This window comes from Notolepis coatsorum (assembly GCF_963971535.1).
Source record: "Notolepis coatsorum genome assembly, chromosome: 10".
Taxonomy (NCBI): domain Eukaryota; kingdom Metazoa; phylum Chordata; class Actinopteri; order Aulopiformes; family Paralepididae; genus Notolepis; species Notolepis coatsorum.
The window spans coordinates 32,650,012-32,668,536 of record NC_140174.1 but is presented as its reverse complement, the minus strand read 5'-3'; the positions used below and the strand labels follow the sequence as shown (position 1 = coordinate 32,668,536).

At 43.7% G+C, this 18,525-nt stretch overlaps 1 protein-coding gene across 2 annotated transcripts in view; it reads left to right on the top strand.

Annotated features, from left to right (window-relative positions):
* Window positions 1-3,382, top strand: part of kat7b (K(lysine) acetyltransferase 7b) — a 52,951-nt gene extending 49,569 nt beyond the window's left edge. For both annotated transcript variants that reach the window (XM_084322660.1, XM_084322659.1), the window contains exons 13-14: window positions 875-981; window positions 2,195-3,382. In XM_084322660.1, coding sequence (XP_084178786.1) covers window positions 875-981; window positions 2,195-2,296 — 209 coding nt within the window. In that variant the 3' untranslated portion in view covers window positions 2,297-3,382. The remainder of the gene's footprint in view (window positions 1-874; window positions 982-2,194) is intronic.
* The last annotated feature ends 15,143 nt before the right edge of the window (window positions 3,383-18,525 follow it).

Sequence of the window (18,525 nt, the reverse complement as noted above, 5' to 3'; positions counted from 1 at the left end):
CCTATGTTGAGCGTGATGGATGAGGAGGTGCAGTTGCCTGCTCTTACCACCTGGGGTCTGCCCGTCAGGAAGTCCAAGACCCACTGGCAGAGGTCATAGTTCAAGCCCAGGTCCCTGAGCTTGGCTATGAGTTTGGAGGGGACTATGGTATTGAATGCTGAGCTGTAGTCGATGAACAGCATTCTCACATAGTTCCCCTGCCTCTTGTCCAGGTGTGATGCTGCTGTGTGCAGCACATGGGCTATGGCGTCCTCCGTGGACCTGTTAGGGCGGTATGCAAATTGCAGGGGGTCCAGGTTGATGGGGAGGGAGGAACAGATGTAGCCCTTCACTAGCTTCTCAAAGCACTTCATGGCTATGGAGGTGAGGGCTACAGGGCGGTAGTCGTTGAGGCAAGTGGGCGTAGATTTTTTGGGTACAGGGATGATGGTGGACTTCTTCAGACAGGTGGGGATGACAGCCTGTTCTAAGGACAGGTTAAAGATGTCAGTGAATACCGGGGCCAATTGGTCGGCACAGACTTTTAGGACGCGGCCAGGGATGCCGTCCGGTCCTGCTGCCTTCCTGATATTCACTTTTTTAAAGGTCCGCCTCACCTCACGTTGAGGTGAAAGATATTAGATATGGATGCACCGATGCTGGTATGGGACATCGCTCCCATACAGGCTAAAATAGATACTAATATAGAATACCGACTAAAATAGATAAGTAGAAAGTATGTAATATATTACCGACCAAGTAACTAATGCAGCTTATTGGTAGGTTGTAAAATACACACACGACACTATAGGGGTTCTCCTCAATAAAACGGATAGCTGTGTCCAGGTCCGTCCAGAATGATTGACCCTTTGTTATGTTTGTGTTGTTTACGCAGAGATCAGCCAGGAAACTGCAGTCAACCCGGTGGACATCGTCAGCACCCTGCAGTCCCTGCAGATGCTCAAGTACTGGAAGGGGAAGCACCTGGTGCTGAAGAGACAGGTGAGACACTGGCACACTGGTCTAGTTGCTAGGGGTGTAGGACACTGGCACATTGGTTTATGGGCTCACTGGTCTGGTTGTGAGTGGTGTAAGACAGGGGTTCCCAAACTTTTCAGGCCGCAATCCCCAAATAACGGTGTCAGAGAGCCACGACCCCCACTAGGATGTAATTTTTTATTTTTATTTTATTATTATTATTATTATTATTATTATTTTTTTTTTTATAAATGGAAATGTATGGTTGAAACATGCAAACGTTCAAACGCACACACTAATAAGCATTGGAGGCTTTTAACCAGGGCCGGACGGGGAAATCATTCAGGCCAGGAAATATAGTGCAAAATATAGCCCCAGTCAGGCCACTTTTTAAGCAGGGGGTCTGGGGGTCCCCCACCAGGAAATTTTTTGTTACAAAGACTTCATTTCCTGCATTCTGGTGCAGGAATTTTTTTATTTGTACCCTTTAAATGCCAGTGTTTGTGATGGCATCACAAATTATTGTTAAAAAACAGGCTAGCATGTGTATGATTAGCAACAACACTGATGTTGATGGATTTTCAGTTTCTTTGTAATGTCAGATTGAAAAAAAATACAATATTTTATTCAACTTCAGCCCTGATCATAACACCACATATTCATTTTATAATTCTAACCCTTTAAATGCCAGTGTGTGTGATGGCATATATTTGCAATATATCAAATGCAAAGTAGATTTTTCTGGGGGGATTATTACAGGCTAGCATGTGTCAATGATTAGCAACAACAGTTTTTTGTAAGGATCCCACCTCCACCAATCACATGCGGCTCCCTTTGTGTGTGTGTGTGTGAGAGCAAGATAGAAAGAGAGAGAGATTTTTTTTTTATTTAAAGGATAACTCCAACATTTTGGGAAATTAGCTTATTTAACATCTTCCCTGGAGTTAGACAAGAAGATACATACCTTTTTTGTCTCTGTGCGTGCATTTAGCTTTGGGAACAGACGCTCCGTTAGCATAGCTTAGCTTCATCACTGGAAGTGAGGCAGGACAGTACCCTGACGTTCCCTACAGGTTTGTTGATATTCTCATTCCTTCAAAGGATCTGAACCGATTGAAGTTTATGGATACCATGACTTAAAATCCTCTTACCTTGACGATTAAAAGCCTCCCCAATTTAGAAAACAGTAATCCAATGGCTGGAGTAGTATCTCATATTTTCTCTCTTTCTCTCCTAGGACCTGATTGATGAGTGGAAAGCCAAGGAGACCAAGCGAGGCAATAACAACAAAACCATCGACCCCAGCTCACTAAAATGGACGCCGCCCAAAGGGACATAGGCTCCAAACCCGAGGCTACTGAATGAACTTTTATCACGCCAGCCAAGTAGCCCGACACTCATCAACTGTCCGTTAATATCAGTGTTCTTTTTTTCCTTTTATTGCTTAGACCTGCCCCTCCCTGTAAGCTTTTCTCCCCCTTTTTTGTTTTACATTTCATTTTTATATTTGATTTTATATTTATGTTTAGCACCGTGCACCACAATTCAGGATTCATGACTGAAATATTGTAAAAACAAATGAAGGTTACAAATGAGCGTTTGAGTTGTCCTTTTTTGTTTTAAACCTGTCCACTTCATCTAAGCTTTGAATGTCTTTACATTACACGTAAACTCTCAAAGGTCTAATATGGTGGATGCTATGAATGTCTTGCTTTGTACACACACACACACAAAAAATGAACTTTTTGGCAGTATTTGCTGGTTATTCCTTTTTTATTTCTTTTAAGAAAAGTGCATTTTGAAAGTGCTAGTGAATTTTGTGTGGGATGGTTACAATATGATGGGCATGTACTTTAAAAACCTTATACAGGAGTGTTTTTCCCAGTATGAAATACAAATGTTTTGTATTGTATCTTATTTTGGTTGGCATAAAACTGTATAGATAATGTCAATGTTGGAATTCTTTTTCTAGCTTTAGTAGTACTTGAGTTGGGACAATTCCTCTTGCGAATCTGCCAAAAGAAAGAAGAAAAGGAAATTAATAAATGAATCAGTTTACGTTTAAATCTTTCTTAGAATAGAATAACATTTGACCACAGCGTTCCTTTTTCTAAATTTTGCACATAAATGAAATGCCCTCAGGTTTTTGTATCGACATGGACATACCTTGCTTGCGTGACACTTCTGAAACATCAAGTGCAGTGCTTGTTGCAACTGGAGTTATTCTGGTTAATGATTCTGCAATAAACAAAAGAGAAAAAAAGAGCATCTTGACTCAACATTTTAATGGGAGTTTTAATCTGGTTGTAATTTTAATTATAGCTGATGTTGTGTAGTTGCAACTTTCATTCTTTTTTTATCAATAAAGTTGCCTTGAGATTTTGTCCTTGCTTTTATACATTCTTACCACCAATAAAAAGACTTATTTCCATTAAGCCTACAAACGGCTCTCCTTTATTTCCAAAAAATTTATAAATTCAAATTAAACTAAAATATTAACATTATTAAGACCTGTCCCCATATAATTGCAATTGATTTCACTGTTGGAATTAAATGTTCCTACATTGATATAATATAGGATATATCAATATTATTTGATGAAGCTATTGTGTTCAAATATCTTGAGTTTTACAGGCAATACAGTTTCTTAATTTACTGCATCACAGCTCAACTCTTATTAATTGGCACACAACCCTAATACTTAGTTTTGTAGAATTTGGTTGGTCACAGGTTGACATAATCTGAATTGGGAAAATGCCTTCTACCAATCACGATTCACTATTATGACTGCATTTTGAGTTTATTCTTCCAAAATTATTCAAGCAATACCTTATTTAAATAAAATTCTGTCCTGATAGTATTTTTAAAAGACATGTTGGCGTAAAACAATCTATACTGTACACTTACCTCGTCTGTCCTTTGGAATTGGTTCCTTTCCACCTGTAACAGAAAATGTTATTATTGAAAATACTAAGTTTGCCATTACAATACATTATAGCTGCAGACATGTACAGTATATAGAAGTAGGAAATAATCAATAAGAACAATTGTAATTTGGTGGCGCAGCGGGCAAGGCGCTCGCCACTAACAGGAGATACTGGTATCGAGCCCAGCTTTCGGCGTTGCTTCCGGCTTGGCCGGCAGTCATACTAACACAATTGGCATGACCAGAAACGTCAGTGGCCAATCAGATCGCACCAGAAACGGCAGTGGCCAATAAGATTCTCAAAACGCGGAAGCATGCACCGTTTGGGTTTCGAATAGACGCGTCCTGGTCGTTGTAAACAGCGACTCCTACAGTTCGGTCGGGGCGCCTGCTCAGCGAGGAAAGAATCTAAGGGAGGTAGTGTGATCCTTCCACACGTTACACTCCCCCGGTGAGAGTCCGTGTTGCCAGGTGAAAAGAAGCGGTGGCCTGGATACACATGTGTCGGAGGAAGCATGTGATAGTCTCCACCCTCCCAGACCGACGGTAGGGGGTAGGTGCGCAACGACCAGGAAGGGGATTGGGAATTGGCATAACGACTAACATTGGGATGGGAGAAAAAGGAGGGGGGAAAAGATTAAAAAAAAAAAATAATTGTAATTAATTGGAAATGCATTTTTTTTTTTTTTTTACATTCAGATGTCAGTGCTTACCTGAGCGTTTTCCCATGAGCCCATAGAACAGATGGGCTTTAGATCTCTTTATTAGGTTGGATACCTGGCTAGCTACTCTCTCCTCCAGGGACCCCTCCTGGCAGAGAAATAAACAGGCTTTTATTTCTGAAATAGGAGTTAGAGTCCTTATATTGTCAATGTATTATTTAATTTATTTCATTTAATTTCAAACCTTTATTTAAACTTGAAAGGCAACTGAGGTTTCCCTAATTTACAGTCATGTCAAGTGTACATACAGAAATAAGCAAAAAGGAATATAAAATCATAACAATAAGACAAGGCGAGACAAAAGTAAGGATAACAATCAATTAAAACACGTACAACTTGATTGACAATGGTGGGAGATCAAGGTTTTAAATGCTGCATGTCAAGCTTTAAGGACTGTTGGAGTTAATTCCATGAGCTATGGGCATCATAGCAAAATGCAGATTTACCCTGTTCCGAGCTAAATATATTTCCTTTTGAAACTATTAAATAAGGCCTATCCGTTTTGTCAATAAAGCCATGCTGTTTAATAGTTCTTATCTCCTATGATATTTTATATAAAGATAAAAGTGTGTTCAATGTGGATCTGTGTCATAGAAGTCATACGTGTCAAACTACAGCGAGATGTGACTAGAATTTATGTACTGTAATGCTTTTCTTTTTGCTGTCTATTTTATATTCTATTTTGTTCCGGTATCTTCCATCTAGTCGTGCCATCAACGTTGCAAGACACAATAAATAAATGGCATGATTTCCTCATATCCAATTTTTCCTTCCAGAGAAGATGGAGTATACTGTATGGTTGACACTCACCTGCCAGTCACTGGAGACCCGCCTCTCCATGTCCCCACAAGACACAGCCTGGTAGGTTTGCATCGAGGCACAGAGCACGACCACCACAAGCACCAACTTCCAATTGTCCATTTAGGTATTAAGCCGGCAAGGTCACAGTAGAATAGATATGTTTCCTGTCTCTTTAGTCAAACTGATTAATATAAAAAAAAAAACATTATCCTCTGTGTTAAGAGGTGATGCAGGGTCTTTACGCTGTCTGATCAGGTCTTTAAGGTGCATTTATACCCTCATACTCCAAACTGACTCCTCCCCCTTATACGTGGTCAGTTTATCACACACACTCACATCTCATGGGTTATATAATTTTATCTTATGATTTTATTAGGATCCCCATTAGCTGATGCAGAACAGCTACTGTTCCTGGGGTCAAACGCATAACATATAAACATGACAATAACATGACATTTACAGACAAAACAACCAAATGGTATTAAAATCAAGAGTGACAATATCCTTTCTCTCAAACGTGTTACTAACTTACTATACATACCATATTCTTAATCATACATAGTACGATATGATATATATTACCTGAAAGGGCTGGGTTTTCTGACATGTTGCAGTATTAGCTATTATTAGCAGTTTTAAGTATTTTTGATTTTCTGGCCACCAATTTTAATCCCAAGATGTCCTGCAAAATGTTTAGTATATTTTCCATACTTCCTGTGTGTTTTCTTGTCTTCCTTGTCTTTTACTAATCATTTCCTATGGTGTCTTTCATTGTCTTCCTTCAGACCAGTTTTAAACACCACGTTTTTGTATTGAGTGCTTTTTGTATCTGGTGTTTTTTCAAATATCACATAGTCCTCACTGGAACACGACTCACTAGAACACTACTCACTAGAACACTACTTACTGGAACACTACTCACTGGAACACTGTACTCACTAGAACACTGTACTCACTGGAACACTGTACCCACTGGAACACTGTACTCACTAGAACACTACTCACTGGAACACTACTCACTGGAACACTACTCACTGGAACACTACTCACTGGAACACTACTCACTAGAACACTACTCACTAGAACACTACTCACTAGAACACTACTCACTAGAACACTACTCACTGGAACACTACTCACTGGAACACTACTCACTAGAAAGAACACTACTCACTAGAACACTACTCACTGGAACAATGTACTCACTGGAACACTGTACTCACTTGAACACTACTCACTGGAACACTGTACTCACTGGAACACTACTCACTGGAACACTGTACTCACTGGAACACTACTCACTGGAACACTGTACCCACTGGAACACTACTCACTGGAACACTGTACTCACTGGAACACTGTACTCACTGGAACACTACTCACTGGAACACTGTACTCACTGGAACACTACTCACTGGAACACTGTACCCACTGGAACACTGTACCCACTGGAACACTACTCACTGGAACACTGTACTCACTGGAACACTGTACTCACTGGAACACTACTCACTGGAACACTACTCACTGGAACACTGTACTCACTGGAACACTGTACTCACTAGAACACTGTACTCACTGGAACACTGTACTCACTGGAACACTACTCACTGGAACACTACTCACTGGAACACTACTCACTGGAACACTACTCACTGGAACACTGTACTCACTGGAACACTACTCACTGGAACACTGTACTCACTGGAACACTACTCACTGGAATCTCACTGATTCTGATTGGCTGAAACAGTCAAGTTAGATGTTGTTATTTCTCATAACACACTCCACGTGATCCCAGAACCCGCCCACAACCGAATTACAATCACTCCGCCGTTCGTGGTTTTAGGAATGAAACCAAGATGGCGGACAATAATCTTTATGAATGAATGTATTGATAGCGTCATAACGACTCATTCAAAAACGATTCTGTCACATGGAATGTGTTAGTTGCTTACACAATGTTGGATTATGTAATTGGTTGGTCATGACTCATTGTGAAACAAAATATAAATCGCGCAAAGTGTGTTGTTAGATGCCATTCGTTATAGAACCTCCCTCTCCTTCAAAAGGACACTCATTTCACTGTTAATAACATTTTCAATCAATCAATCAATCAAACCAATAACAACCACTCACTTCACTGTTAGACGGCATGCTTTGAAGCAACCTATTGCTTCGAAGTGGTTATGCTTTGGCCCTCTTTCGAAGTGGGTTATGCTTAGAGTTTAGAGCAGGGCATTTGACCACCAGCCCTGATTCCAAACTCTAAGCATAACCCACTTCGAAAGAGGGCCAAAGCATAACCACTTCGAAGCACAAGGCGGACATTAATAAAATGTTCAATCAATCAATCAATCAATCAATCAATCCAATAACAACCACTCACTTCATTCTTAGATGGCATGCTTTGAAACAGCGCACCTCCGAGCTGCTTCTATAGAAAGTAGGTTAAAAAAAAGAGGTAAAATTTGATAAAAAAAAAAAAAAAAAAGAGAGAAGTTGCCTCCCTCTTTTATTTTTTTTAACCTACTTTTTCTGCGGATGGTTTTGTGAATACATTTCCATTATGCTTCAATTAACACTTTCAGTGCCAGCACGATTTAGTGCTTGAATGCCCACCATCCACTTCAATGTTAGCGTTAAAAACGCCTAATCTATATTTAAAATTATGGCTATGTGTCTAATCTGCCCGTCGCTTATCAATGGCTCGTTTTCCAGTCAACATTGTCGAAGCGGATTGTTTTTTTATCGGTTCATTCTCGTTTTATAGCATCTTGAAAAGCCCTCGTTTTCAAGGAAAATATAAATATTCCATGATAATCGCCCTTTACTGGAATATTCTAGGACGTTGTCATTTTTCGGCCTATTTATAAATCGTTTTCAAATAAACGCTAGATTATATAGGCGAGCTGAAAAATCGATTCTCTGATTTCCTCAAAGCGATCGCCCACACACACACACACAGGGCGAACGCTGAGATCTCAGCGAATACATCTCTGATTATCCCAAGACTTATAAAATAGATTCCTTACCTCAGATCAGATGTTCTCCAAAAAGATCATTCCAATTCCTGATCGCCATTCCAAAAATCGATCGCTTTTATTGATCCAACGCTGGGTAGTGGAAACACATATTCCACGCTGTTCTGAGGGTGGGCAATGACTGGGATCATCTTCGGTTACATGCCTGACAAGTAAAATGTGGATTCCGGATTTTTCTTTTCTCATCCATTTTCATTGAGTCCATTCCAAAAGGGTGCATTACCATCTGGGAGACGATAGGGGGCGGTTTTTTCACATCTGAGCTCCTACAGGGGCTGCATACCAACGGGAGACTCGGTTGATGAAATATGAATTCAGATCGCTAATAAAAAAATAAAAAGGCTAATTGTCGTGGTGGGCATTCAGGCGTCGGGCTGATAACACGTGTTATCACGTGGTGGGCATTCAAAGTGTTAATGTGTGTTTATTGTTGTTTTTTGTATCCACTTTTTCTCCCCATTTTCGATTTTTCTCCCATCCCAATTTCGTATTTCCAATTCTTCCCTCCCCTGTCTTGAACGTTGCTAGACTATGCCTCCCACTGGTCGGCTGTAGTGAGGATAGAAGCCTTGCATCACGTGTCCCCTCCGGTACACGAGGAGGCAGCCTGTCGCATCTTTTCACCGCAGCAGCTCAAACTCTCAGTGGCGAGGAGTAACGTGTGGGAGGCTCACGCTGCCCCGATACTTCCTGTTTCCGCCGCACCGGCGTCACCCAACCGACCTGTAGGAGTCGCTGTCCACAACGTCCAATCCCCACCCAGGCTTTCCCACCTTCTAACACTGCCAATTGTGTTAGTATGAAGGCCGGCCAAGCCGGTAGCAATGCCGAGAGCTGGGCTCGATACCAGTATCTCCTGTGTTAGTGGCGAGCGCCTTGCCCACTGCACCACTCAGCCGCCCAATGTGTGTTTATTGTATAGCAATAAGGTTGGATGAATTCGGCAATTGTATAAAGATGTAGCACTGTCTTATCTGTAATAAAAATTTCAATCAATCAATCAATCAATCCAATACAACCGCTCACTTCATTCTTACATGGCATGCCTTGAAACAGCGCACCTCCGAGCTGCTTCTACACACTTCTCTTCTTTTTTTTGGACCAACTTTTTCTGCGGATGGTTTTGTGAATAAATCTTCAATTAATGTATAGCAATAAGGTTGGATGAATTTCGGCAATTGTATAAAAGACATTACACCACTTGTAGTCGTGTGTTATGAGAATTAGAGCATCTAACGACCACCCCTAGGCATGCTCTGATTCTCATAACACTCCTGCGCGTGATATAATGCTTAATCATACGTCAGAAGAGCGGACGGCCTGATGTCTGATGTCTTAGGTGACGGAGGCAGTACTGCTGCAGGTCTGTTCATCTGGGCTACATTCACACTGCAGGCAACATTGGCCCGAATCAGATTTATCTTTTGGTCATGTCATATGTGACAGCACAACTCACATAATCAGATCTTTTCCATTTTGATTTGGGCCACTTTCATATGTGGTCCTACATCAGATACAGGTCAGATTTTTTGCAATGCGACCTCAGTCTGAACAGTCATATCAGAATTCATGCTACTTTTACGTCACTCTAGATTGACATTCTGCGCTGGCAGGAGTTACTCTGTGAATACAAACATGGAAGACAGCTGTGATGGAGGTGGTCAGTGGATGGCTCTCATTCACCTCCTCGCCCCCATTATCATCTGCTCATGAATTAGTTGGCCTCCACTGCAAACATTTTATAAACTGTGACTTGTGTGTTTACGTCATCATTGTTATTGTTCATTTCTGCATGTGGGCAGTGGCGGGTGGGTAGTGGGTGGTGGGTCAAATAACAGAGGATGCAAAAAAAAAGTTATAAATAAAAAATATTTAAGCCAAGCAGTCACCATGTACAGTATGGCTCTGCGGCCAGTCAAACCAAGCAGTCACCATGTACAGTATGGCTCGGCGGCCAGTCAAACCAAGCAGTCAACATGTACAGTATGGCTCGGCGGCCAGTCAAACCAAGTAGTCAACATGTACAGTATGGCTCGGCGGCCAGTCAAACCAAGCAGTCAACATGTACAGTATGGGCGGCTAGGTGGTGCAGTGGGCAAGGCGCTCACCACCAATGCAGGAGACGCTGGGTTCGAGCCCAGCTCTCCGCATTGCTATCAGCTTGGCTGGTCGTTCATACGAATACAATTGACAGTATTAGGGGGTGGGAAGCTGATGGGTGGGGATCGGACGTTGTGGACAGCGACTCCTACAGGTCGGTTGGTGCGCCTGCGCAGCAGAATCAGGAAGCGACGGGGGCGGCGTGTCCCTCCCACGCAGACCCCCGACGCTGAGAGATCGCGCTGTGCAGGTGAAAAGATGCGACGGCTGCTTCCTCGAGTACCGGAGGGGACACGTGATGTAAGGCTTCGTCCACATTGCAGCCGGCTTGTGGGAGGCATGGCCTAACAGCGTTCGAGACAGGGGAGGGTAGAATTGGACGATACGAAATTGGGATGGGATAAAAATAGAAAATGGGAGAAAAAGTAGATAAATGTACAGTATGGCTCGGCGGCCAGTCAAACCAAGCAGTCAACATGTACAATATGGCTCGGCGGCCAGTCAAACCAAGCAGTCAACATGTACAGTATGTGTAACTGAGGGGTACAATTCCCTGACTGTATTGATAAGTATGGTATTATTAAACCACTACCGCTTGTACTTTAACTTCTGGCCATCCAGTACATGATATAGATATGATGAACACTTTCCCACCTGATGAAACGAAGTCCACACAAATGTATAAATCAAATATTTTATATAGCAAAGGGTATATACAACGTTCACTTAATGACATTTATGATTTGAAATGCACTTGTAAGGCAAATGAGTATTCGTAGGTAAATCAACATTGAATGTCCAATCTCTGGTTACGCAGGGAGCAAGTATACAACCTGGTTCTTTAGGGAACTATAGCAATGGTACTTAAATGATTATAGCTGGATACACTAAAGGGGGGGGTCCCGCTGGTTGTAAGACAGTAGGGGGGGGGGGTTAGAAGAGCCGCTGGCGGTATCCCATCTGGCCGACGATTTCTTGGGAGAATTCAGAGTGCTGAACACGGTGCCCACAGAACCTCGGTCCGCAGATGAATACAGCTGGGCCCTCTGGTGGACGGTAGCTGCCGGTCCACAACGAAGAGACGTGAGGCGACCTCACTCGGGGTAGAGCGCCGTCTCACCTGGACTCCTCTCGGGGGGGTAGTTCCAACACTCAGCAGTGTTGGCCGTTATCCATGGAATAATCAAAGCACCCAAAGCATGTAGATAATCCAAGCCGTGGAAGGCTCGCCGTCGTCCGGGTAAAGTAATCCAATGTACAGGTCCACTCGTCCTGGCCCGGAGCTCCTCGGATGCAAGCACCACACGTGGTCTGCCCAGCCTGGTTAAGACTCCAGATAACGTCAGGAACGATGGGGGTACTGCTCACTTTATAAATCTAACCGAACGATGCACCATACATAATAGACTATTATTAACTTAATAGAAATACGTCCCACTCGACGGTATAGTGCCAAACTATGACAATTCAACTATTAATCCACACGATGTCTCAATGCCTATTCTGAGGCCAAGTAGGCCTTACTGCACCACACGTGCGTCGTGGGTGAGGCTTCGCGTCTGTTACTAGGTTGGAGGGTAAAGGACTAATGGACTAAAAGAAAGTTCTACTTTACTTGCGCCATATATATATGCGCTGTGAACAAATAGTACCATTCGTATTTCGCCAGACGTATTCCTACGCGGAACCGGGCTTGCCACGACATGTTTGTCGGCACGATTGAACTTGAACCAAGGGGCATGGCTGCTGGCGCCAAGTTCTCGTCCAATGGTAGAATGAAACTATTATGGGCTGTTAGTAGACTAAAGGGATATTCAGTGCATATTGTACAAGGAATATACAGGGGATATCAAACGATATACAAATACTATTAAATATATATCCATAAATAAATATATATATTCAGTTTAATCTGATCCTTCACAACAGTATGGCTTGGCTGCGTTACTACTATGAACAAAACAAAGCCAAGAGAACAGTTTTGACTCTTCAAATAAAGTGACTATATTTATTTTTCCAAATAAATATATTTTGAGTCAATCACAAAATTCACAATCCATCAATGTCATTAACAATGTGTTTCCCTGAACAATGAGTGAACTAAAAACCAACAGGTATTGTGCTTTGTCAGCAGATAAAACATTTGACGCTATAGGAGAGGAGACTGTTGTGGTCTTGGTCCATGAAACAACTACTATTACTTGGCATTTATAGGACAGCACGCCTCAAAAAGAATTAAATAAACCAAACAAACATCACAGGTACATATGTCCGTGGTGAAACTTACGTGCTGTGATTGTCACGTGTCTGGTGCGCCCAGCAATCTTACTGTAAAATGCGGAAGCAGCCATTTTAGCGATAGCTCAGTGATTCTTTTACTCATGATTTAAAATGTTTATTAGCAACGCCGAGCTTTCAAACCCCGCCGCTTGTGTGTGTGAAACCCTAATGGAACGCTGGGTACCTTTGAAATTTATATCTGATATATTTTGGATCCACCGCTAGCTTTTAAGCAGTACTTGGTGGTGCAAATTAACCTGGCTACTATGGAGGAATAAGTGACTGCGTATTCGAGCCCCTAGCTTGCTGTCTCGTTATTTAACACAAACAGCTACAACCAAGCTAGCTTGGTTACGTTAGTTAGCATCCAAGCTAGTCTGATAACGTTAGTAGTTAGCATCCAAGCTAGAAACTGCTTAGGCTGCTTACCTGGCCAATAATGTGGTCCTCCTCCTGGACAGATAGATTTGTTAAATCATAATATCCACAGTGGTGTGCTGTGCTTGTCCTCAGTAAATGTCCCGCCGGCGAAAAATAAGTTGCTAATAAAGTGCTAATGTTTGATACACTACTACTAGAGGATTCGAAAGGTGCCCGCGAGGGGATGACGTTCAGACGTTGTTTGTCACGTTAGGTGGACGTCAGGTGGAAACGTTCTGGACTGGCCCGCCTCCAGAGCGGCAAATTTGAAGACGCTAGACTACTTGGCTGTCAGACAGCCCTGTGTTAAGGCGTGGGAACCCCTTTATTAAGCTCGAATCTTATTGGCTAATAATTGGTTGTGGAGTCCACAACCATGAACCACAATGTGGACGCTAGAAAAAGACACCTCCCCACTCTGCAAATGTTCTCTATTCTGCCTGAGCTGCACTTGAGCACAGAGTGACTGCCAGCCTGCCTCAGTGAGTCTGCCAGTGTTAGAGAGAGTGAGAAGGAGAAGAGGGAGAAAATTCACAAAAAAAATTATAATACAGAGATGAAAAATTAAGATTTTTATTATTATTGTAAACTATATAAAAATATATATTATTTTTATTTTTTATTTTAATCATATTTTTGGGGAAGCCTGGCTTCCCTTGGCTTCCAGGAATATTCGCCACTGCATGTGGGTCAGTTCAGGAGTGGTACCAGTTCACACTGGAATCACACACAGTCGAACAAAAAAATCAGATATGAACAATAAATCAGAATTGAGCACTTAGGCTTGCAGTGTGAACATAGCCGGCTGTCACGGCACCGAGAGCCGTTGGAATAACTCGTCATCAACAGGGGGGCAATAGTGGCTCATGTGTACTTTATACTCAAACGTCAAAGTGGCACCGATGCTTCGCTGAGGGTAGCGTTGCTAGTGCCGAAAGCCATGGCGAGACCTACGTGCAGCTAAAATGTAACTGGCCGTCGGGCCCCTGACTGCTCCCGATGAGCAGGTTGGCACCTCAAGTTTTATTTTATTTGTCACATATAAGGTACATGTACATTACAGTGAAATGCTTGGTTCTGTACGAGCCTCCTGGGATTGTGCTTCATACAGTAAAATGAAATGCTAAAATGCAAAAAATTAGGTAGAGATGTAGTGCAAATATTTTAGTAATAAATAGATAAAAATATGGTGTAGTGTTAAAGTGTCTAAAGTGAATGTTAGGGTGAATGTCTAAAGTGTGTGTGTGCATGTGGATGTGTGTGCAATGAATGTAGAATGGGTGAGTTAGTGTTGCATGGTTGCCTCTGCTAAAATTTCAATATCTGTGACAATGTAATAAAGTGATGGTCCAGTAAGCCCACTTATTTTCCATCTCTATCGGGTAATATTGTTGTTATTAAACCCTCTATGATAAATTTTTATTAAAAAAAAAAACACTCAAAAGTAGCTAGCTATAGAATGTTCTGGAGGGGCAATTACTTGTCAATCAGTGTGCTTTAAGGACGCCTTCTTGAAAGAAGGATGACACACATCAAATGCTTTGATCCCCGTACAGGTGCTTCTCAGAGCAAGAAAAGAGCGGGACAATTTTGTCCTCGAGGGCAATTACACCTGAAGAGCCCTTGTGTGCCGCACAGCATGACCCACACAGCAGCTAACAAAGACAAGAATCACAGAGGTCCACATTTGCATATGAATTGGCTTTAGTCACAAAGGGGCTGCTGTTATGACAGAATGCTGTGTTTCAATGCCACGTGTTGCAGTTAGTGGTTAAAACAAACCTTTTCAGAACAACCTCTCTGAACCTCACTGCCGAGTGATTCTGATATATGTATCACTGGGGGACCTTCTTCTTAACCCTTTCACTACCACACTACCAAAGGGTTAACCCTTTCACAGCGACAATACAGAAGGTTCTATTTCATTCTGGCTTCCGCTCAGCGTCAGTCTGCACTGACTTCACTTCGTGCACGTGCACTGAATAAAAAATTCCACAATGTACCTTTACATACCAACATTCGTCTGGCCACACCCCTATCTGCTTCCCTTCTGTGTGGTCACCTACTCGCCTCCTTCTTCACTTTCACCACAAGGAAGTGCCTTCGGTAGATACCCACACTTGACAAGGTTGTTTAGTTGAAGAAAGTTGAAAAACAAAAGAACGGGAAGATACGTTGACATCATATCTTTATTTTCTCTCTCACTATTTTCGAGAAAATACGGCGATATTGTCTTCGTCACTGGAGTGTCTGGAAGATGATGATCATTCTGACCTCCACCGGCTTTTGTATTAGGGGCTCGCGCCGCTGATATACTCCCCGACTGCAGTCCTCCTTGCTGCGGCTGGATGGGTATTGGCCCTCCGGTCATACAGCTGGACTGTGGGAGGCACCGGCTGTTGTGAGAAGCCGGTTTGCTTCCGGGTGGGGTGAGTACTGTTTTGCTTGCGAGCACTGGTTGTCTGTTTATGCTATGGGGGTTAGCTGACAATTTTACGAACGCCGACCCCGGTCTGGGGTCCTCTGCTCGGCTTCTTAAGCGGCGGACGGAGGATCTTGGTCTGACGCCCATGATGGTCAACCTAGTGGGCCGCGACCAAGACCTGGTTAAAACCCGGGATTCTCTGGACGAGCGGATGCTTCTCTGTCCCGTGCAGGCCCCATCTTTCACATAAAATGTGGAAGTACACCCTAACGAGGAAATGTGGGCATAGGATCTTCATTATCGGGAGTTCCATGCTCAAGTCGGCTGCAGCCCGGATGGGAATTGTGCCGGCTCCGCTGTATGTCTGGTAAATCACTGTTGAAAACTGTGTTTGACATTTCTTTTTCTCTTCCCTCTTAGGATGGGGAGGGACTTGGACAGCGGCCTGTCTGAAGTATGGCTTGTTATGTCGTTGTGTACAGTTCAGGTGATAGCTGCTTAGCTGGCGTACTAGTTGTGGCCTATTGTTGTTAGCCACTCAGCTGTTAGCTGCGGCGCTAGCTCGTTGTGTTCACTAGGCTAGTAAACGTTAGCTTGTTGCTATCAGTCGGACGGCTTAATGCTACACTGTTGAAACGTTACTGTGACTATAACATGCCTTTAACACTCTGACTACGACGTCATCTTTGACAGAGGATGTTAGTCGACCCTACACCCGGGTGCCAGTGCCAGCGAGGACTTCGTCAACATGGAGAACGGCGGCTGGGTGGCGTAGCGGACATACCCTCGTCGCCAACGCAGGAGATGCTGGGTTCAACTCGGTGTCCCGTTAACCAGTGTTGCTGTTCTCTCGGCCTGCGCTCAGGGTGAAGGTAGGAGTCCTGACCGGACTTTAAACACTTCTTCTTTTCTTCCCTTCTAAATGTTTTGTAATAACGATGTTTTCAAAACATGTGTTGCTGCAATACATTGAGGATACGACGCGTGTTGTGTGTGAAATGTCTTGTCACTGGTATAGCTTTTCTCTCTGTAGTAAATCGGCGTTGTTTTTTACATGTGTAAAAATGAACTGGTTTGGTTGTGATGAGAACATGTGTGTTCATGTAACGTTGTACCGTGGGTGAACTCACAACTAAGAGGGTTAATTAACCTGTAAAGCTATGCTTAGTGACATGTGACTGAGGAATGAATCTTTTTTCTCAGCCTGTGATGACAATGAACAGCATGGTCACACATTAACAGAGGTGCCTGTTCGCCTTGGTCGTATCAAGGGTAAGATAGGAGGGGTGACCCCCCGGTTTCCCTGGGGCTTCCCCCCCTCCTCTCAGACATGTTTGGTTACAATATATTGTGTCACTGTGTTTGTGGGGATACGATTCAATTCGATTATTGAGTGTGTATTGGTTCAGTGCCTCCTCCTCGGAGTGCCCTAACCCAAGTGTTACATAGCTCAATGTTGCAATATTTATTTTCAATCTATACAGCTCGCGTGGGAAGTCTCTTTGGGGATTCCCGTCTCCTCCCTGTGGCGAGGGTGGCGGGATGTAAAAATGTTAACAATTTTTACCCTCAGCTGCGTCACGTGGGATTCATGTCAGTCTGTGTTTCTTTCTTTTTTAAATAAAAAGAGGAGAGAACATGAAGCACGACGGCTCCTTGTCGTTCTCCCAGGCGACTTGGAGGAACAATGTCTGGTGTCTTGCTAGACTATCCATTGATGTGTTTGGGTCTCGACGCGTACATAGTGCTGGCTCTGGGTGTTTCTGATAAGAATCACGCAGGGGGCTAGTACGCCTTGGTTGCTCGTTATTAAAACAGCGTTTTTATAGGGCAACTGGGATGGAGTTTTGTCTCTTCCGAGCGCCAGTTTACTAGGTTGTCTCGATGAATTCTCGTTCATATCTGGGGAATGTTAACGGAATAGATCAGAACATAGGTAGAGGGGTCTCACACCCTTGGGGTGGGCCACTGAGCACGGTACAAATGGGACCGTCTGGGTGGCGCCCTCTTTTCATGTTTTAGATCGACAAGCATACCTACCCCCTCTTCTGGAGTGGGCATGTCGGCGTGGTTAGGGCACGGGACTGGTTCTGGTTGCGCTGGTCCAGGTCAGTTAACCCGTTGTCCGCCGGGGACGCAGATCTGCTGTTCTGGTACCCTGAGGGACTTGTGCTTTTTTCGGGGGGAAAAATGCCGGGTCGGCCCGGGTGTCGCAGGGTTAGGCGTTATGGAGACCCTTTGTTGGGTACACGTTGTACCTGGCACTATCATAAGGGGCTGATTCTCCTTTATTTCGCTCCTCTCTCACGCATGGCGAAGAGGGGGTTGTTGGGGTGGTCTTCTGGACCTCCTCTGGTAATCCTGTGTGCTTCCCGAGCCGCCGGGCCCGGTCCGAAGTAATGTTTTGTTGAAACCGTAGGCCTGGGATAACCCTTTTTTCTTGAGGGGTTATAGGAACAACCACCGTATGTGGTACCAAGAGGGTGGTTGATTCCCTGGTGTGTTGGAGCAGAGTCAACTCCCGGGTTACCCGGTTGAGTGTGCCCCTGCACGTTCATGACGTCTGCCAATCGTGTCAGCCTTCTCTGCCTCGACCCCTCTGGGTGGGTTTTTTTTTGATGGAAGCTTTGTCATGGTGCGCAACAATGCCAGCATACGCCCCTTCCGCCGGGGGGCTGTTTTCAGTTGACCCCTTTGGCACCTGTCTCGTCCGCAGTGCTCCAGGCTCGGGTCTACAGCCTGCTGCCTGGTTTCCCCGGTGCGCTGCCTGCTTTCGTTGGTTAACCTTTTGAATGCTTTACGGCCATGCTGACTGCCTGTGTTGCAGGGTCAGTGTGCCAGGCGGCGTAC